The sequence below is a fragment of the Vanellus vanellus genome (genome assembly GCF_965231255.1).
Source record: "Vanellus vanellus genome assembly, chromosome: 26".
NCBI lineage: Eukaryota > Metazoa > Chordata > Aves > Charadriiformes > Charadriidae > Vanellus > Vanellus vanellus.
The window spans coordinates 3,198,190-3,220,020 of NC_138931.1; the positions used below are offsets into that span (position 1 = coordinate 3,198,190).

The 21,831-nt window shown below is 40.9% G+C and overlaps 1 protein-coding gene across 1 annotated transcript in view; it reads left to right on the forward strand.

Annotated features, from left to right (window-relative positions):
- The window catches only part of DOCK5 (dedicator of cytokinesis 5), a gene marked incomplete at both ends in the record, with an annotated part of 79,470 nt that overhangs the window by 23,672 nt on the left and 33,967 nt on the right, over positions 1 to 21,831 (forward strand). The window contains 19 exons of the mRNA XM_082495867.1: positions 313 to 353; positions 1,367 to 1,422; positions 2,298 to 2,394; positions 6,213 to 6,361; positions 7,204 to 7,339; positions 7,489 to 7,646; positions 8,342 to 8,423; positions 9,200 to 9,329; positions 10,054 to 10,126; positions 11,655 to 11,797; positions 12,460 to 12,585; positions 13,121 to 13,245; positions 13,626 to 13,724; positions 13,876 to 13,948; positions 14,822 to 14,925; positions 15,601 to 15,793; positions 17,190 to 17,287; positions 18,224 to 18,313; positions 19,437 to 19,537. Coding sequence (XP_082351993.1) covers positions 313 to 353; positions 1,367 to 1,422; positions 2,298 to 2,394; positions 6,213 to 6,361; positions 7,204 to 7,339; positions 7,489 to 7,646; positions 8,342 to 8,423; positions 9,200 to 9,329; positions 10,054 to 10,126; positions 11,655 to 11,797; positions 12,460 to 12,585; positions 13,121 to 13,245; positions 13,626 to 13,724; positions 13,876 to 13,948; positions 14,822 to 14,925; positions 15,601 to 15,793; positions 17,190 to 17,287; positions 18,224 to 18,313; positions 19,437 to 19,537 — 2,074 coding nt within the window. The remainder of the gene's footprint in view (positions 1 to 312; positions 354 to 1,366; positions 1,423 to 2,297; positions 2,395 to 6,212; positions 6,362 to 7,203; positions 7,340 to 7,488; positions 7,647 to 8,341; positions 8,424 to 9,199; positions 9,330 to 10,053; positions 10,127 to 11,654; positions 11,798 to 12,459; positions 12,586 to 13,120; positions 13,246 to 13,625; positions 13,725 to 13,875; positions 13,949 to 14,821; positions 14,926 to 15,600; positions 15,794 to 17,189; positions 17,288 to 18,223; positions 18,314 to 19,436; positions 19,538 to 21,831) is intronic.

Here is a 21,831-nt window from a genome sequence, read left to right on the forward strand (position 1 = left end):
TTTACGGAACAAGGATTGTCACTTTCAAAACATATAGCACGGAGTGGCCTGCTTTTCCGTTGAGCACCACCCACACGGATGTGCAGAGTAGAAGTGCGGGTGCCAGTTCGTGGTGGGAAGAGGCACCCTTCTGCACTACTCCTGGCACCCGAGCCTCCTACGGACGGAGCAGAGGTGGCTTCACAATAGTAGATCTCAAATGAGTAGGATCAATAGATATATGTTGCAGAAACCTGGTGAGAATGACAATGTGTATTTAATTGCTGTAGACAGGGGAAAAAAAAATAAAAAAATTTTGTTTCCCTTTGACAGGCTGGTACCGAGGATACACGCTCCGAAATAAATCTAAGAAGGTATGACCTCACTTTTCAGTAACTAATTTTTATTTCACACCTTGCCAGACCCCATCCGGTGCTGTAATCGGCTATGCTTCTGCTGTATTTCTTGTTGTAATAGTGCAGGTCTCCTGATCCCTCTGTCCTTTTCCTTAGTGATAGGAATAAATGCCCTTCAGCTAAATGTTTCAGAACCATTCACTGGGTACTCCTCCATTGTAAGCATGCATAATGTAGTTTGAACTAGCAAAATTGACTGTTGCATATCTGCATATGCTAGTTTATTGCTTTATTATTATAGTCTTGGACCTGTACATGTCCAGCATTAGTTATATGTAATGGTAAGATTACAGTTTTGATTTGGCTTGGAAAATATTCCAAAAATTATGCACACATGGATCTCAGCCAAACTTGTTAAGGTTTGTGAAACCAGTCTGAAAACTGCGTGGAAATCTGGTTTCCCATAGGAATCCTGGCACCTCTCGTGGTGACATCCTTCGCAGTCTCCATTTTTCAGGCGTAAAGGGGAATGAAAAGAAAATTTAAAAAGGACTGCATCATTCCTAGAAGGTTTCTGTTAAATAAAGGAAACTTGGGACTGGTGCATTCCTACAGGTGCTTTCATGTGTTATGAGCTTTTCTGGAGAACCACAGGCTCAGGGCAGCTTGACAAATGACTCCAAGAGTATTTCGTAGCGAGAGCAAATGAGTATAACTGATAGTTTGCAAGAGCTTACAACGTTTCATCCAGGAAGATGTGTCATTGCAGTGAAACAAAGAATTGACTTCTCTGAGGCGCTAATGCCAAATATAGCGCTCAAGTGTGCAACCTGATGCTCCTTACTGTTTTTTTTCCTGCGATGCTGGGACTGGTGGAGCTAGTACATTTCTGTTATAGGTAAACATCAGTCCCAGTCATTGTTCTGCTGGTCATGCTCTTACCCCTTTCCCCTGCTTTCTGTTGAATGCATTTCTGTTATGTCATATCCTACAGTGTGATTTATTTATTCTATTTCTGTTTTTATTTTTAGGGCATTTTCCCCGAAACATATATCCATTTAAAAGAGGCAATCGTGAAGGACCGGGGGTAGGTTGGAGCTTCTTGAGATGTTCTTTTGGTAGCAGAAACAATGGAGTGGTGTTTCATTTAAAAACAAACAAGCAAAGAAACAGCTTAAGTAGTGGTGGTTGTAATGAATGCTGCTGGTCTGTGTGTGCAGCGGGGCACACCACCTGTGCGAGACTTCCAGAGCTGCTTCCAACCTCTTTTTTTCAGAGCATTGTACATACTGAAACAGTTGTGGGTATAGGTGCAGGAGAATACTATTTGCAAAAATAAGAAAGCTCTGCTAGAGGAGTTAGTAGCGAGGCAGGTCAATCAAGTTACATTCAGCTCCTCTGGGGACTCCTGCAAGTCGTAACACACTCCTGCTCGCAGCCAAGTAGCCAGCAGGAGTGTGGATTCCTTCCTGTCTTGGAAAACATTTAAGGAAATGTCTCCTCATTTGATTCTTAGAGCTGATTCTGTGATCGTTCTAGTGAGAGGAAAACAGTGGTTGCAACGGAAGATACTTTAGAAAGTGCTTTTTTTTTCTTTTTTTTCTTTTTCTTTTTTTTTTTTTTTTTTTTAGTAACTGTAGCCAAGTTACTGTTGGAAGTGGTGATTCTTCCAAACTTAATTCCTGTCTATTTAGCATGTTTCTGGAATGGATCCATTAAGAGGAACAAGGCTGAAAGAAACTTGAAGCATGTTTTCATTAAAAATGGATAATGAACATGCGCGTATGTGTTGGAGAACCAATTGAACAACTTAAGAATCTTGGCATTGTGTGTGAGTGAATGGTGTGAATATCAAGCCCTCTGAAATTTCCATTTATGTATTGATCAAAAAAGTATGTTTTACTACTAAGTTTTAATCTCAAGTGTAACACCTTTTTTCCTATTTTCTCCTTTTTTCTCTAGACAACATGAAACAGTGATTCCAAGTGAATTGCCCCTTGGGCAAGAACTCACTTCTACCCTGAGGGAGTGGGCAGTCATCTGGCACAAGTTATATGTGGTACGTTTTCTTCAGTGGTTGGTGTTGTATTAAATGACCTCAGATGAGATGAGACTGGGCTTTTTGCAGGGCACCTTAAGACTTTGAATAGAACGTTATGCAGAATTGTAGAACTATCATTATTGTAAAATGCTCTTAAGAGAGGTTAAAAATGTTCTGCTCTCCACTGAATGGAATGTGTGATCACAGAACTGTGGTTTCATCGGTGCTACAGTGTTCACTGTACTTGAATAATTGTGTGATGACACAGCAGTGATGAAACATTGACTGGCATAAGTCACGCTCAGCATCATGTCAGCTGGCTGGAGCTGTGTGTGTGAGTCACAGTTCACTGCTCAAATCAGTGTTCCTGTTTCGCCTGCCACGTCTGTCCTGTGTGAGGGCAAAATATCTCAGCTCTGTGAGAATGTTGTGTGAGAAACCATGATGTTGTTTTAACAGAACCTTTAACAAGTGTGAACCCTGCTTTTCTAGAAGTATTGTAGGTACTTAACAGAGTGGTAGATCCTCACCCCAGAGTGCCGGCAGCTCAAACGGGTGAGACAGACAAAGGATGGGAAGAGAACGAGGGCCATGTGTGGTGGGGGAAGATTTGACTTGTCACAAGTCACATAATATATTTAGTCCTCAGTAGGGCAGGGAAGAGACTTCTCATCTACTATATCTGCTTGGTAGCCTGGCCATATGATAGCTACCTCAGAAGAGTCAGAAGCCAAGGTGGTTTTGCTGTGGTAGGTGCATTCTTGCTCAGAGAAACACAACTGGAGTTCACAATGAATTGCCTTCTTTCGGAGGTGATTGTTAAGGTACGTTAAAGAGAGTCAAACTTGATTTTTCTTCAGTTAGTAGTGAGCTCAGCCTGCATAGTATGTGCTCTGAGACTTTAATTAAGATGAGATAATGGTTTTAAATTAGCTCTAGTCATTCAGTTTATCCAGAGCAAGCTCTCCTATTGAAAATTTCACCAGGCCACAAGTACGTTTTGTTTGTGCGCCACGAAACCACAAGAATTTGTTCCACCCTCTTAATTTAATGAGAAGCTATATGTGACGTTATTACTGTGTGAAAAGAGAGTTTTGTTCCTGGCTCTCTTTTTTTTTTTTTTTTTTTTTTTTTTTTTTTCCTGAGTAACTTTAGGATCCTAGCCTCAGAATCTATTTTTCTTAAGAGCAGAAGTCTTTCATGTTCTTGTGCTTAAACAATATGAGTCTTAAAATAGTCGTGGAAAATGTTGTGGTTTGAAATGGATTTGAGTTTGTTTTATTTTCCTCTGCAGTATGTATAAAAAGAATAAAAAAAGCACTAAAGGAGGAAGGAGGTATTTGAGGAGAAAAAGGAAATACAGGAGATTTTCTTCTTTGGCAGCATTTCATTTCACTTCTTTAATTTCTGTGTTTTTCAGCAAGCATTGCACCAGTGGGTATATCTCCACTGCAAAATAAATATAAAAATGGGTGAGAGTTTTTAACTTCATTTAGTTAATAGGAGTTGGTTAATGTAAACAGCTGTAGAGATAACTCAGCTTAGCTAACTGTCATTCAGATCTGCTCTGTATTTCCCTGGAAGCTAACACAAGTTGCCTTCTCTTTGCACTTATTTTAATGCAAGTTAAGAGCACGCTTTTTTCTTTGTTTACTAAATACTTCTCTAATATCTTCCCTATAGGAACTAAAAGACTCCTAACCTCCGTCAGCCCCTCTGCGTTCACCCAGATCAAAAGGAAGATGGCTATTTATAACTCCCCTTAGATTTGTGTTCTCGGGAGGCAAATCATGAGTAGTTTATATCATGAGTAGTTTATATCATTCCTTTTCTTTGCAGAGACCAGAATGGGGAAATAATTAGAATGAGTCTCTTTCTGGTGTGTGGGAGCAGTTGAGGTTCATAGTTAAACATTAACAGCTTTGATAGGGAGAGCTGGAGCTAGTCAGCTGCTGTCTGACTGTCCCAGCAGTATACCATTGGCCAATTCCTACTAGCTGTTGGGTGAGATGTAGTCAAAAATCTCTTGACATTCATTTTGCAGCTGCATAACCATAAACTTTGCCCCAGTAGATTAAGGTTTAATGCTCTTTGATTTGTGGCGCTTCCCTCTGAAAAGGAGCTGCACTTGACACACGGTGCAAGTCAGAATCATCCCGGTAACTGGCTCGCTGTGCAGTGGTAAGGAGAGACTGAGGCCTGGGTTCCCTTTTGAATGGTATAAATAGTATAACTGACACTTCTAAAGGCTCAGTTATTTACCTAAGTGCGTATTGCTGCAAATATGGTAGGTATATATATAGCCGTCCACTTTTTAATTACAGCATCAGCCTTGGAGCCTGAAACTATAGGAAAGAGTTGTATAGGCATGTGACTTATTTTAAGAGGGTGTGGAACCAGTAAGTAGCACGAGAAGTATTTTCATTAATCAAAGATGATAACAGCAGAAATAGCAGGAGGAAACTCTTCACAAAGCAGGTTTTGATGTCCTGTTCGGTCAGTGCTTTCTAAGTACAGATGCTGCATTCGTAGCAAAAGATGAAAATGCAATAACTGCAGGAAACTCGAGCGAGTACCTGCGTAGATTGGGAGGTGGTGTCTGGGAATCCAGACGTGATATTTCTGTTGCATTTTTGGACAACTTATGGCATGATAGGTTCTGAGCAACTGCTGCTGGCATAGTGCTTAAAAGCATGGGATGAGTCATTAATTTCTGTATAAATGTAAACAGAAATGAGTGCTCTGAAGAGCAGATAATCTTCAGCCTTATTTGACATGAGCCAGAGAGGTTATTGTGTTTCCACAGAGCTACTCTGATTTCCATGAAACTTTTGTCTGGAGATCACACATGGACGTGGCAATCCATGTGTGAATTACCAGTGGGTAAAATGTGAACCTTGAAATACAATATGCATGCTGGCAGGGAAGCAGTCTATTCCAGATATCACTGCATTTTGTTGCTGTTCCTTTTTTTAACGTAATGGATTTTAAGTGTGTGACGGGACAGGATGAGAGAGCAGGCAGCCATGAAATTAGTCCAGGGACTCGCTTCACTTAGTGTTCTGGCTTTAAAACATAGTTGCTAACACTGTAAACAGTAGTAAGAGCAGAGATTCCAAATAACCATGTTGTTGATGTTGTTAGAGTTGTATTCTGGTGACAAGAAAGCTTTTTTATATGTAGCAAAGAGGTTAAAGAGTTCTTTTGGCTGGTGAAAGCTATAGGAGGAACAGACATGAGAAAAAGACTATGTGGGCTTCAGTGTTGGTGATCTGTATTTATGTTTTGGTATCACCTTTAGACTTTTAAAAGGAGATAAAGTTTTTGCCTCAGAGCCTTACAATCTAAATAGGCAAAACAAATGGGAAACATGCATAAAAAATGACTTGCCCAGTGTCACGTTCCGAGAGTGCCAGAGGTAAGGAGAAAGAGCCTGTGTATATTGGGTTGGAGTTCCTGTCTCAATCTGCTAGAACACAATTGTGGTCATGTAACATCAGCTCTCTGTCCTGTATATAAAAAGGACTCATCATAGCAGTTTAAGTGCTGGAAAACACCAGAAGTCTATTTTTTCTCTGTGAGGTTTTTCTGAAATAATGTCCTGAGGAAATGGTGAAGACCCTGAATCTTGAGCCACTTAAACCTTGGCAGTGCAAAGTACTGGAGAACTTGTTCCATGGGTCTAATCTTGTAGTGTCATATGGTGCCAGTTTCTCAGATATTTTTAGTGAAATACAACTCGCGTGGTAGATTCAGTTGAGTACATTTCAGGAAACTTACTGAACTCATCGCTTTCAGGCTATCACTAGCTTGAAATTGTCCCTTTTTTCCTGTAGGATAACAAGACAACACAGTTCCGGCATGTCCAACAGATGACTTACAGCCTGATAGAGTGGCGATCACAGATACTGTCTGGGACCCTTCCCAAAGACGAGCTAGCTGAGCTAAAGAAGAAAGTCACTGCGAAGATTGACTACGGCAACAGGTAAACTCCAAACTATGTCTTGAAGGCAGGGGAGAATCCCAAATCCCAGTAGAGGTTCTAAATAGCTATTAATACAAAATGATGCAAATGACCACGCAAGGGGAACACTGAATTAGGCTTTACATTTTTGCTCAGAAAGGGGATAATTACAGCTTTCAGTCTTCATCAGAATGTGGCTACCCCGGCAGGTGGGCATGTACCAGTTGGTTCTTCATATGCCAGCAATCTCTTTGACTTGGCAGGAAACCTTACCTGTCTTAATTCTGCAGGAATGTTGGCACATGATCATATTTCCCCCGGAGCACGATTTGTGCCTGGCTAGCCGGAGCCAGGATTTGGATGCTGGTTATGAACTGAACTGCTTTATCAGCAACTGAGTAATACAATTCTATAGGCCACCAAAACTCCACCTTTCATTGGTTTGTACAGAACAGGGATTGTCTCCAGAACTCATTTATCTGCCTGTCGGATTTGATTCAAGTCAAATAAGTCAATTAAGAAGAAAGCTTATGGCAAAGAATAATAATTAGCCATAATCGATAAGTCTGATAGATATACATACCTTTAAAAAAAATACCTTTAAGCGAGAACAAAGAAGATGTCATCTTAGAATTAAGCTACCTGACTAATTATTTTTCCCTTTAATGGGAAACTGAGGAGTGAGGGATAAGTATTTCAGGACCAGAAAACCAGCAATGTGATTATTACAAGGAATGGAGTTGGTGTGTGTTGGCTGCCTAGTGCGATCCACAGTTTGATCCATGGTTTGTGCTCTTTCAATCATCTTTGCTTCTTAAATATTGTGTTGCCTCTCTTGTCCTCTTGACTTTCATGCTACTCAGGATCCTGGGTTTGGACCTGGTTGTACGAGATGACAATGGAAACATCTTGGACCCAGATGAAACCAGCACGATCTCTCTCTTCAAGTCCCATGAAACCGCATCCAAAAGGATTGATGAGAGAATCCAGGAAGAGAAGGTATGTCTCTTGTCGCTGGCTTTTTTTCTCTTCAAGTAACTAGTACCCACTGCATTTGTAGATGCCTCTTAAGGAGATTGTGCTACTTTGGCAGCAGAACTAAATTCTTCTGTGTTTGTTTTTAATGAGAGTACTCTCTTCCTTTGCAGTCCCTGCAACAGAATTTAGACCTCCGAGGGCAGCCAATATTCAACACGACACATACATATAGCCTGTATGTAAACTTCAAGAATTTTGTCTGCAATATTGGAGAAGATGCAGAGCTGTTAATGAGCCTCTATGATCCTGATCTCTCCAAATTCATCAGGTAGGCACATAAGCAATTTAGTCATCACAGTGGTGATTGTAAAGAAGCCAGTAGAGGTTAGAAAGGAAGATCCAGCAGATAAGTTTTTCAGTTCTGTTGGTTGCTGCCCCAGTGGTGATTTGGAAGGGGGTTATTTAATTTCAGATGAGATAGGAAGCCAAAGTTCTGAGCCCATGCACTCGCTGTCTTAAAGCTGGGCAGTTCTTAGTAATACATTAGTCAAAATCCCAGATAGTCTTTTTATGTTGTTAAATTTCCCTACTGTTGTCCCTAGTATTGATGCGTTTGATTAATTGCTCCCTGTTAAATCATGTATATGCATGATGTTTGCTGTCAAGTCAGTGCAAGCTCACACCTAAGAGCTGAGCATCTTGTACTGGTAGGAGAAGACAGGAAGAACTTTATTAAGGAAGCATGCGTGTGGCAGGCGCCCTCTGTCTCCATCATTGAACTTGCCAGGTGTAGACATGCACTCGGAGTTCTGCAGGGAAGGAACTGAGAGTGCCTGTTCACATCGTGCCTGCCTTCTGCCCTCAACGAAATGAGTCACTTCAGAATCACTTTGGGATAGAAGATTTTGGCAGAGTTTTTCAAATATTCCTGAAAGATCAAAATGATTTTGAGCTTTACCCAGGTAATGGGAATGTCAGGTGCTGATTTACTTAATTATTTTTTTTCCCTTCCTTTATTTGCAGTGAAAATTATCTGGTTCGTTGGGGCAGTAATGGGATGCCTAAAGAAATTGAGAAACTAAATAACCTTCAAGCAGTCTTTACTGTAAGTTATTGTATTTATGTCCTGGAAATTCTTCCCCATGCTGCAGACATCTGAGTTTTGGGTTCTTTCTGTCTCCCTTCCCCTTTCCCCATGCAGCAGGGGTCACATGTGGCCTTTTGGGGTGTTTTCATGGATACTTAAGATGTTATAGGCAGCCTCAGAGGAATGCTGCTGAAAAGTCATTTTTTTTGTACAACAGTTCAAAGCAGTAGTAAAGGTGTATTATTTTGCAGTAGTACTGTCAGTGGTTGTTGTTCACCCATAGATTTCTGAAAATCTTATTAGACACTTCTCTATTGGAGCCTAACTGTACCAAAAATCTAGGCTTGAGATCACAGTTGTTTGTTTTTCAGTTCATTGCTTTGGTGATCCTTTTCTGTGTTAGAGTTTGTTATTTGTAACAAGATATTAGTGGAAGAATTGCACATGAATGGAATAACTTCTGTAAAGTAGCAAAGGTGGCACAAAGTAACTGCCAGGATCTAGTGCTTTGGCAATTAACATCATTTATTCTCCTTTCAGTACTGTTGCTGGGATGTGTTATCAAAGAGCAGTGGGATGTTTAGAAAGTGCTATGTAGAAATTGCCAGTGCTTTTATACTTTTGGGGTGTTTTTTTTTTTTTCCCCTAGGACTTGAAGGGAACAGGTTTTACTTTTTAAAAAAAATAGATTTCCTTTTATATGTGTGTACAATCGGGAAAAAAAAAAAGTCCTGCTCTCTCTGTCTTCCATTCATAAAGCAGATTGATATAACTTTATTTTAAATAATTTCTAGGATTTAAGCAGTTCTGACTTGATCAGACCAAAAATCAGCTTGGTGTGTCAGATTGTGAGGGTGGGGCATATGGAGCTGAAAGATGGGAAGAAACATACCTGTGGACTCCGGAGGCCCTTTGGTGTGGCAGGTATGACAGGTTCAATCAAGGGAGAAAAGAGCATGGCCCCGTGGTTGGGACGGTGGGCTGGGAATGGGGATATGTATGCTGTATGTCAGCAAAGCCTGCTAACCTCCTAGCGTCGGCATCTCCGGCTTCCGAATGGAGGTGCTGATACTGACCTGCGCATAGTACCCCTTTGAGACCTTATAATCACAGTTGTATATGAAGATGAAATGCTGCTACTGTTCACTTTTTTTGTCACCCCCTAAAAACATAACGCACTGCCATCAGTGCAGTAGACTTCAGGTCTTTATCAAAGAGGGATTTGCTCCTCATGAATAATGGGATAAAGCTGGAGTTTTTAAAGGAGCCTTGGTGGATGAGACGCCCGATTCCTGCTCAGTTTCTGTGATCTCTTGTGAAGAGACTTGCTTGAAACTTGTGGTGGGAAACAATTTCAAAATAATCAGCATTTGACATCTAAGTGTGACATCTAAGTGACATCTTTGCCTTGAAAAGCCTGAGTCTCAGCTGGTTTTGATCAGTGCATATATTCACATTTGCTACCACAGGCTGACTTGTGCATCAGTGAAAAGGTGATTTTTAAAGAGTTGAGTGGTGCGCTCTGTTGCTGTTGCGAGCAGCAGCAGCCCCAAATAAGCAATTATTGTTTCCATTCTGATAGGGGAAAGTGCTCTCTGTTTTCTTTAGCAACTTGGCAAAACAATGTGATGAACTTGTGTTGTTTCAGTGATGGACATAACTGACATCATACACGGAAAGGTGGACGATGAGGAAAAGCAACATTTTATTCCATTTCAGCAGTAAGTACTGGACTTCTGAGTTCATCGCATATCTGGCTTATTTAAAGCAATTGTCCTTTGGAGAAGGGCAGATTTGTCTGGGAGCCTGGCAGTGTACCAAGGTCTCTACAAATAGATTAGCTTATGGCAGTAGTCAGCTCTTTGAAGGAAAAGACTTTTGTCAGTCCTCTGAAGCCTTTGTTCCCCTTGATTTACATGCCTGTATGATGGGCTAAATTGCTTAGGGAGTTTTGGCAATGCGGCTGAAATTGCTTGGTGCCCATATCATTGGAGGTAAGAAAGAGGAGGACAGTGCAAAATAATGTTGTGTGGTCTGGGGGATGTGACCTTCAAAACTATTAGGGGCTTGAGAGGCAGGATTTTCAGCAACACCTGAGCATAGAGAACACAGCTCCTTGGCATGATTCTTCAGTACCCCATGTACTGTCTGCCTCTTAACTTTCCAGATTACCCTGTAAAGGTGTCACCGGACAGTAGGGAAGGGATTTCTTCCTCTTTCAGGGAAAGAAATTCAAGCCCTGATGTGTTTTGCATTTCTGGATTGCTGGTTAGACTTGTGTGTTCTGCCTGCTCTCTGCTTGCTTTTTCGGCACATTACAGTTACTAAAATGAAGCTTGTTTGGGTAGACTCAGCTGTGTTGTTACAGTCCTAAATAAAGCAATCCATTTGGTGTAGCCTTATGTTATTACAAGGTATTTTCAGGGGAGACTGTGTGGGGTTTGTTTTTTTCTTTTTTTCACCTACCCTTTCAGGGCCTGACGGTTGTCTTTTCCTTTGCAGAATAATCTTGGTCTGCTACCTTTTTTTTTTCCTTTTTTTTTTTCTTCATTTTTCTTCTGTCCTAATGAGGCTGAGTTTAGATTAAGATCTGGACACCTGTACAAGGATGAGGAGCCTATGGAGGCATCATTTTGTATATGCTTTGGTTCGTTATTGATGATGTGGGTTCAGGAGTGAAGTCGGGTTCAAGATCCAAAGCTCAATAGACGTGTTTGTGACTAGGGATAGGTTCTTCAGTGGTGTGGTCTCACAGCAGTTATGTTAACTTATCACTACTTAATCTACGTAGTCTCTTAGGGACAGCTCTGGGGCACACCTGATGACAGGCTCGGCTCAGCTGACGTGAGTGCAAAGCTCCATGTGCTGAGCTGTTCCTGTGTGGTAGCCCATCGCTGGGCTTGTTCCTGCAGGCTGCAAGGTAGTCAGCGGAAAATAAGAAGAAAGTAGAGCTGGCTGTGTTCGTGGTTGTCCTGAAGGCTGCTATTTCAGGATGACACAAATGCAATCGATCATGGAGTCTTTAGGCCAGTGTTACTTATCCCAAGCCTGAGCTAGCACTGGGATGTATTTCCTATTATGAGAGTTTAAATGTAATTCCATTGGGTTTATACAGGTGAAGAAGACAAAATATTCCCGTGGAATCCTTTAAAAAAATATTTCTTCGGAAAACAGTCAGCTGTTGGCCAGCCCTCTTCTTGCGTTTTTGATGTTTGTCAGCTTCCCGGTTTCTATTGTTGTTCTTCGCAGGATTGCCATGGAAACGTACATCAGACAGCGACAGCTAATCATGTCCCCACTGATAACTTCCCATGTGATCGGAGAAAATGAGCCCCTCACTTCTGTCTTCAATAAAGTCATTGCTGCAAAGGAAGTGAATCATAAAGGGCAAGGTACAGTTGGGCAAGAAGCTAATGTAAAAACCTGGTGCGGGGAAGGGTTCCCCTTGCTTACAAAAGAAAATAAATGGCTTGTGAAAGTTGAGATCAAGGTTTACTGGAGTTTGCAACCTTCCCTGAGCCAAACATATGTTCTTTGTAGTGCTTGTCACCCCAGCACATTGGGAGCTAAAAGAAAAAAAAAGGATAAAAACGGGAACTTTTCTTACTTGTGTGAAAAGAGCTTTTCTAGCTCATGACTTATTTGCTAGTAATGTAATATTTTTAAGGTAAAACTGTTTTTATGGACGTAAAATATTTTAAGTGAACATGGCTGGTTGCATGTTCTAAATGGCTTTGGGCTTAAAGTGCAGTATTAGGGATTCTTCTGCTCTTGCTTGTGCGTCTGGCCTTTACTCAAATACGCTAGCAGATTCATCTCAGAAAGTTTGTATTTTACTTCAGAGAAGCTACTTGCCAAGTAAGGTCTTAATCAGCATTAGGAAGATAGAGAACTGGGCAAGTGAGCACCAGCTTAGGATATTTAAGGCATTGTTGTATGGAGATCACATGAAGAAACAGTTTTCTGTTAAGCATAGGCTTAAATTTCATGTTTTCATACTTTTTTTTTTTTTTTTTTTTCCTCCAGTAAACAAGTGTCACCTTTCTTTCCTTAGGTCTTTGGATCTCCCTGAAACTGCTTCCTGGTGATCTAGCACAGGTTCAAAAGGATTTTTCCCACCTTGTAGACAGATCAACTGCTGTGGCTCGCAAAATGGGATTCCCTGAGATAATCCTTCCTGGTAGGTCCCATGTGCCTCTCCACTTTCATGGAGTGAAAGAGCCAGTTGAAATTCTAAAACTTCTGGTATGAACAGATTTATTTTAAAGCTGTCTGAAAATTTGTTTTCATTTTTCTTGAACTTTCCAGCTGATCCTTTATTTTTTTGTTAAAGAAGTGAAAACATAAGCTTCCTTGGAAAAATAATAGCGTGTGTACTTTTTGGAAGAAAATTTCTGTTTAGTCAAAGAAACATTTTGTTGATCCTGCTCTATTTAATCCATTCAAAGTGGATTTAGCCCTATAGAGCTCATTACATGAAAAAAAAAAGTTACGTAAAGACAGAGGTTTGTAAAAAGGAGAACTGAACATTTTAAAAGATTTTGTGTAATTTGAGATGAAAACGAAGTGGTGTGATGCGGGGTCTCATTAATTAGTTGGTATCAATAAAGGCTAAGAAGAAGATAAGGATAACGTGGTACCCAAGGATGTTAAATGTTAACCTGTAAAACTGTCAGTATGAGGCAAAACATCTCATTAAGCTCTGTGAATTTTAGGTGATGTTCGAAATGATATCTATGTCACCCTGATACAAGGGGAGTTTGACAAAGGGAAGAAGAAGACTCCCAAGAATGTAGAAGTCACCATGTCTGTACATGATGAAGATGGAAATCTCCAGGAGGTATGATGGCCTTTGCAGAAGGTCACAAGGCTGCTGTGTTTGCTAGATGATAGCTCCGGACCATAGGTTCTCATTTATCAACTGTATGCAAGAGCTGTGTGACAATGAACAAGAGATATTATGGATGATCTCAGTGACCAAATTTGAATAATCACTGATTATTTTTTCTATATTAATAAGAGATGTGAGCAAATCTTTAAAGATTCTGTAAAACTTTCAAAGAGGTGACATACATTGAGTTCCCTTGACTGTGAAGCATAGACTTTGAGTAACTCTGACAGTTACATGCTCTGAAAATTTCTGACCCAAGATACTTCTTGCCTTTATTCTAAAACTTACCTTTTCTTTTCCTCCCCCTCCCCTTGTCTTTTTGTCCAAAGAAAGCTATCCATCCTGGTGCCGGTTATGAAGGTGTCTCTGAATACAAGTCTGTTGTTTATTATCAAGTCAAGCAACCTTGCTGGTATGAAACTGTAAAGGTAGGAGTGTGTAATTTATAGTCCTGCTTCCTTTGTGTGGAAAACGGAACTAATCTAAAATCAGTAGGTGCATCAGTAACAGAATGTCCTGTAAATTGACTGGAGATAGAGAATGCTGGTGCTGCATTTTTCATTGTATTATCATGTGCAGGTGTCCATTGCAATAGAAGAAGTCAGCCGTTGCCACTTAAGATTCACTTTCCGTCATCGGTCATCACAGGAGTGTAAGTATCTGAAAAAATCTGCAGGAGTACTTTATTCTTCCTGCTCTCGTTGAAGTTTTCGGGGTATCCACCAAAGGTGTAGAGCTTGCATTTCTACTTGTTTCCAGTGTTGTGGATTTTCTTGCAAGCAAAGAAAAAGAATTCAAACTTTACAGCCTTAAAAAAAGGTTTGGTGCGGGTTTTGTTCTAAAACTGAAATTAGATAGGGAGCAACATGTCATCCCCCTTAAAAGACAATTGTCAATGCTTATTACTGCTTTGGCTTCTCAGTGTATGGTGGTGGTTTTAATTTATTTCAAGGCCTTCACAAAATTCGGTGCAAGGCCTGGTGGGTTACTGATGCTCTTCCTATAGGAGGATGTCTAATTAGGTTAATGAAAGGCTAATGAGAAAGTTAGTGTCAGAAGTTTCATCAAACGAGTTCAGAGCCCTGAAACAAGATCAATAATGTGAGACTAAGCATGTTGAAAGGCTCTCAAAAAAAAAAAAAAAAAATCTCTTAAGGTACCTAGGAGATGCAGTGACATACTTCCACATCACAAGCAGATTTGCAAAATCCCACACAATATGCACAAAACTGTGCACACAATTATATATCCAACAGCACAATTAACCGCTAAAATTGTGCGGTGAGAGATTCTTCAGAGTGGACGTTTTTCTGTGTAGCTGCAAATACCTACCAAGTGCCTTGAGATGAGAGAGAAAGAAAGAGAGCTCTTTCTGCTGTGGATCACAAAGTTTGCTAGCTCCGTCGCATTATCCTGTGATGTCATTGAATAAAGAAGAAGCTGCATGTAGTTAGACAGCTGCATTATGGATAATACAGGCATAAACAAAACAATCCCTAATAAAGACTTTTCTTTCTGTTTGCAGCTAGGGATAAGTCTGAGAGAGCTTTCGGCATGGGCTTTGTGAAGTTGATGAATGCAGATGGGACAACGCTGCGAGATGGCAAACACAATTTGATCGTTTATAAGGTAGCTTGGGCATTTGCAGTCTTCACTTCCATTTAACAAATCAAAACAACTCTCTTGGCTGACTTTTTTCCTAGCAATGTAATCATCATAATTGCAGAGATTTTTAATGCTTTTTCTAGGATAATAGGACAGTAATCTTTTTTTTTTTTTTTTTTTTTTTTTAATAAGTCACCCTCAGCTCTGCTTTCACTGGTGGGTTTTCTGACTGCAAGTACACAAATGTGGTACATCTTTGTGTGTATTTGTATAGAGCATTTTCCTCTAACGTCATTCACCTAGACAGTGCGCAACAAACAGGCCTGGTGAGCACCTGCTTTGGAGGATCACTGTGTGATGGGAAGAAAGACCTGGTGTCTTTAATCACAGTAAGAGGAAAAAGTGAATTCATTGCAATAGATGGCTACGAAGTGAGGGGGGTGGGGAAAAATCCCTCCTAAACTCTGTGGCTTGAATCACTCTGAAAAGAGTTTAGTTCATTGGCAGTATGGGCAACTTCTGTTCCCTAAGTTAGAGGCCCAAACAGACAAAGTGAGTAAACTATAGACATGAAAAGGTGTTTAAAGCCCTCTCGGGCTGTCCCTGTGTTGAAGTGTGTCTGCAGATGAGAACTGCCAGAGGTGAGATGAGGTGTGCTCAGTGGGAGATAACCTTTGTCTTTGCTTCTTCAACCAACAGGGTGATAACAAGAAAATGGAAGATGCTAAATGCTATTTAACTCTTCCTTGTACAAAAACGGAGATGGAAGAGAAGGAGGCCCCCTCGGGGAAGAATCTGCACCCTCTAGCTAACTTCACACCCACTAAAGATAGTACAAAAGACAGCTTCCAGATTGCCACTTTGATCTGCTCCACCAAACTTACCCAGAATGGTAGGTCTTGCAGTAGCGGCCCAGCGGTATAGTGCTGTATATCTGAAGTAAAAAGGGCACTTTCTTTTTGCAAATTTGTTGGCATTGCAGCATACGTGGGCATAGTGCTTTAGCTATAGTCTTGCTGTTTTGTGTGTCAATGGCAGCCCAATCCCAGCATTGTTGGCATCATGTTACCAGTACAAGCTACAAAGATGTTTATGAAGCCACTAGAGACCGTGTCACATGAATATTTTATCCAAACTACCAGTGTTTAATCTAACAGATTTGTTGGCATGTATAGAAACGGCACCTATCAGTAACAGTGTATACGTTTTTTCAGAATCCTTTATGTTTAAGGTTAATTGTCTTCTTTCCTGTGCCTGTTAAGAATGTAGCAATTAGAACTGAACTCTTCAGGATGCTGTTATGCATTCACTCTGCTTTGCGTGCTGCCAAAGTGGTCAGAATGAAGGATGATGTATATATGTGAATGAAAACAGTACATGCTGGTAAATGGCATGAGATTTCCAGTAGCTCTGGAAGGCTCTTGATATACCATTCTCTCTAACTTTGGGAAAGCAGCATGTGAAAGTGGTACCAGATGTGGCTCCATCAAGTTGTACCTGAGCTCCTGGGAGATGGGTATGAGCTGTTCTTGCTCACAGTTTGAGTGTGGCCAATTAGCATAAAGTAAATGCCATACTGATACATCCATGGGCACGAGGACTGAACCTGATTTTCATTATCCTGTCCGATATGCAGGCCAAGCGTGTTTGCATCTTTCTGCCCTCCTGCATGTAACCTCTGTTTCTGAATGTGGAAACTGTGAAGTTTCCCATGTATTCTTACATCTGAAGGTAGAAAACGAATTTAGTTTCAGAACAGAGATGATATGTGCATATTTCATTAATGTGGAAGATGTGTGAAACCCACCGGACTCCTTTGAAAGCCTCAACTGTAGTTTGTAACTAAGCTTGAGGTCCTGGGATGTCCCGGAACTGTGATAAACAGCTCTGCAGCTTAATATCATTTGTACAAGAGGTTTCAATTTTGAGAAGCATCTCCAAGAGGCTGCTCTAAAGTAAACTTAAGCTTTAGTAAGAAAAATCCTGCACAGTAATAAAATTCCTAGCTTGATATACCTCCTCTTGAGTGAATGAGAAGCCTGCAAAATTGTTTACCAAATGCCTTGTGTTATCAAATTACACCAAGGTTTCCATTCCTAGCAAAACTTAACTTTCTTGCCCAGACAAAAGAACCATCTCAAGATGATAGTCTATACATCAGCGTGACTTTTCCTTGTAAGCTGATTCTAAAAATAACCTCTAATACTTGTTCTGTATTGTTCCGCAGCCATTAAGTCATCTGTGTTGTTGCAGTCTGTTTCTAATTGCTGATGTTCTGTCCTTGCTAGTTGACCTGCTGGGTTTGTTGAACTGGCGTTCCAACTCCCAGAACATAGCTCACAACCTAAGGAAGCTGATGGAAGTGGAAGGAGGAGAAATTGTAAAGGTATGCATAGAGGTTTGAGTCTCCTTGTTATGCAAACACTTACGTATGTGCTTGATGTTGACCTTGAAGGGTTGTAATTGTGTAGTGCCCAAAAGCTCTCTGTCTAGGCCAGGAGAGCTGTTCTAGCTGCTGAGCAACAGGACAACAAAAGGTATACTTTGCCCCTAGAGCTCTCATTAGTGGAATTCACCAGAATTACAGAAGTTGAATGTTACCAGGATCAGGGAGACAGTGGTGACTATTTTCCCCTGTATCCTTACAAAATAGAAGATACATTCAAAGCCTAACTTTTAATTTACAGTAGTGGCGCTGGGCCTCCCCTGTGAATGGGGACTTGCTGTGGATCTAGGAAGAGAGTGCAGAGAAGGCCCAAAGAGCTTATAGTCAGAGTGCGGGGGGGAATAGACCTGAAATGTGGGGAAGCACCACAGAAAATGGTCTGCTGAAGGATTTAGGAGGTAAGATGTCCTGTGGTTCCAAGTGTGGATCTTTTGGGATTATGCGAGGTCATGGTTTTACTTAATTGCTGAACAACTGAAGTAAATGCTGTGTAAATGCAAACCAGTCTTCACTCCTTAGTACAGTATATGTCATTGCTTTGGCCCAGTGCAAACTTAAACTATATGGACAGAATTAAGTGTATTCAGTAGGTCTCTTGCTAGGTAAAAAGGCAATAGAACAGAAAAGTGGAGCCATTCAGAGCTGATAAGAAAAGATCCTTCTTGCTATAGTGAGGGAGAATAGCGTGATGATCATGACAAGCATGTGAATCAATACAGGACTAAGATCCCTTTTTAAATGTTCTTTCATGGACAGCTCTTAGAGTTCAGCTGGGCTAGGCTGGAGGGGGAAAAATGATCCAAAAAAGTAGGTTCTTGTGCAGGATTCCAGAAGGAGTTGTCTTTTCCCACCCTTTCACTGTTTTTTTCCCTCCAGTTTTTGCAAGACACCCTTGATGCACTTTTCAACATAATGATGGAAATGTCAGAAAATGAAACCTATGACTTCCTTGTGTTTGATGCACTGGTGAGTCTTCTTTTATGGATCTAGAGTTTTTGTTTTTCAGCCACATTTTCGCTCTGTTCCTGGTGCTTCCTTTAGATGAGCGATTAATTTATTTCTCAGAGAAAAATACTGTACTTAAACACTTCATAAGACATTTTCAGGAGCTAGGACTGAGATATGCATTGAGCTTTTTAGTGACCACAATAAAAACAGTAATTAACTTTTACATAATTTATAGTAATTTCTTCAGATAACATCTTGCTTTAAGGCAGTACACAGAAGAGAAAAGCCGTATTATCTATCTGAAGCACAAAGTGAAATGATTTGTTCAGGGTCATAATGGTGGAGGATTTGTGGCTGTGGTGGTAGTAGAACCTATGCACCCTAAATCCTAGCCCAGTACTTAGGCAGTAGGGGTGACTGATCCATTGAAGCTTCATAGAAGGATTGTAATGACTGAGTAAAAGACTTCACAAGGAGTTTTCTGCATCTTTGGAGAGGCTGCTTAGTATGTGTGTGAAAGGCACTGCCTTTGGTGTGCAGTGCAGTAACAAAGCTGTGTGCTTCATGCTGATCAACAAATAAGTACTTGACAGTTCAAGAAGTATGAAGTCAGATGTGTCTAGCTGACACTGGTTGGGGGAGTGAATACAGGGGGCCAGAATGTCCTGCCTCTAGTAGCTGTCACTGTAGTAACAGGACTGAGTGTCTGCTATGAGTATAAATCATCAGAATCTCAAGTTCTAGCTTGAAAAAGCATCGTTTCTTAGCTTTGAAAAATGGCCTTCAGCATCTCTGCCTATTTAACCTGTGCTATGACGGTGTCACATAAAGACTGAGTAGTGCTGCTTCCCGTATCACCATTGTTGCTTTGAGAAGTAGCTCCCTCTATCCCTAAGATTTTCTATCCAAATGCTTCTATGACTTGCCTTCCCTCTGAGCAATGATGTAGTCCCACACACCACAATGTTTAGTCACTATTAGAATATGAATAACACTGTCTGTAGCATTAATGCTATTAGAAAAACAAACAAAAGCTATGACCCAGCAAAATAAATGACATGCAATTAGAGACTGAGTTATGTTCTGGTTAGTTAGAGGTTGTGTGGCTCTGTACATCTGTTTCCTTTTGAATTTTTGGCAGGTATTCATTATTTCTTTGATCGGAGACATCAAGTTCCAGCATTTCAACCCTGTACTTGAAACTTATATTTACAAGCACTTCAGTGCAACCCTGGCATATGTGTAAGTATTGGTGACCGCAAACCCACAGGCTGTCATTCAAACAGTGTCTTCCTGATAGTTTCGGTAACCTACGCTAATGTGATAAAGGCAGCTTAGACCAGACAAGTGTTCTGCCCTATTCTCTTTTGCTTTCGGGAGAGAAAGAAACCCTGTAATTACTCTTTTTACCCTGTAAACAGTTTCTATTGTCAGATTTTTTTTCTGTAAGGGAAAGACACTGCTATCATGGAAAATCCTGTACCAGACTGTGTGATTCAGACTCTTTCGACCTGTGGTCCTCTGTGTGTGCATTTATGTTGTAAAAGCACCTTCATGTTTTTCAGCCTAATTTCCTACTGAAACCAGGGCTAATGTAGTCAGTCTATATATCTCTCCCTTACAACTTTTGAGTGCTTTGGTCTAGTATCGCTGCTAAAACATTGGCGGGGTAGGGGTGGTGGTTTTGGGTATAAGCAGAAGGCAACGGAAAATATCGTAAGTTGGTATGTGGGGCAGGGGGGTGGAAATTCATGACGGAACACAAATTCATGAGAAATCTGGTCTGATAGCTATCACTGCTCGTGGAACTGTTTTCTCTTGCCAGTATCTGCCTCAGCCTTTTCAATCCACCCCACCCCAAAAGTACTTTGAGCAGAAGAAAGTTTGAAATAGTCTGTATACTTTGTGCTCTTTGCTGCAGTTTTAGGGGTATGTTTGAATGGGGAGCAGAAGCAGAACTGAACATGGCTGAAATAATACAAGCGACACTGTGGTTGATGGTAGCAGAGATAAGGTGTTCACCTCCACTGTCTGCCTCCAACCAGGCAGGTTGAGGAGGCCACAGACTTCAAAAAAGGTCTGTGTCATGGTGGGGTTTAAACATGCAGATTACATGAGATTACACTTAGATATTCAAACTCGCTCACATAGACTGTCATTTGTTTAGAATAAATTTGCAATTCTTCACATCTGGATGTGTGGGTATGGACAGTGGGAGTAAGTCTATGTCCCTGTAGCATTTTTATCTGTGGAACTCAAAGCAGTTTAAAAATTCAGCTCACAATTGTTAGTCCTGTTTTATCAGGGAAGGAAAAAGCTGATGCGTAGAGTTTATTTAGGTACATGTGAAAATTTTAGTTACTTTCGGTCAACCCGTTGACTTCATGTGCTTAAAAATGAGACATTTGTTGAAGTGCTATAGCTAGTCCTGGCTTACATGCCCAAGGATACCCAGGGAGTTGGTGGAGAAGCCCGGAATAGCACCCGGATCTCTTGACTTCCCAGGTCCTTGACCTTGGACCCCTCAACCCAAAGTCATTACCCTCATGGTGACAGGCAACTAAAAAGCTAAAACAGAGGCCAATAGGGAGGGCAGAACCAGAAGCCAAACTCCTTTTCTCCTCTAAAATTCTCTTCTCATTTTTACTGCTAGACATGAATTCCTGGTCCTGAATTTCAGCCTCTTTTGATGGCTGTCAGCCTAAAGATAATTCTGTGAGGAAACACAGTTCCACAAAGCTCTGAAGTTCCCATCTCCTGGTTTTCTCTCTTCTTCCCTGCCCTAAGCACACAATCACTGCTTGCGTGTGATTTCCTTTTCTTCTTCCCTGTAACCTATGGAAGACTCCCCATTCTTATTTCTCTTCACTATAAATAAACTTCTCTGTCTGATTAATGAGCAAACTGTATCTTAGCTTTGGTGTTCCCTTGCCTTTCTTTCCAGCTTAGCTTGACAATGTGATATCTGCATAATGCCAAGTGGACTCTAATATTATACATCATCCTTCGTGTGCTCCGCCTGCCAGAATCTGACGGAGCAGGGAACTGGATGCTGGCAGGGTGGCAAATAGAGCAAGCAACTGCAAAAGCTGTTGTGTGCTTGGCTGTCACTCACACACCGCTTTGGGTGCTGAGAGTTGTTTAATGAAGAGAAGAGGATTTTGCTTTAGTATTAGCTGCCATAGCACTCTCAGAAGATCCTGAGCTTCTGATTAGGCAGACACTAGATAGCAAATACCCATAATGTGTTTATACAACCTCTGTCCACAGTTCTCAAAGCACTCGGTAAGTATTGCTTCAGAAGAATTTTGAGCTCCGCACGTGAGAATGCTAACACAGGGAGAAGGTGTCTGTCCATTTTCAGTGGTAGTGGGTTTTCCAGCTACCTGAACGCTTCACTTTAGGGAAAAGAAAAGCAGATCAAGAAGCTGGAATTTTTAGGCAAATTTGTAGACCTTGCTGAGAATTCGTGAACTGGTTATGAAAATCTGGCATCCCATGAAGCCAAAGCTTTCAGAAGGAAGTAGGCTGTGAAG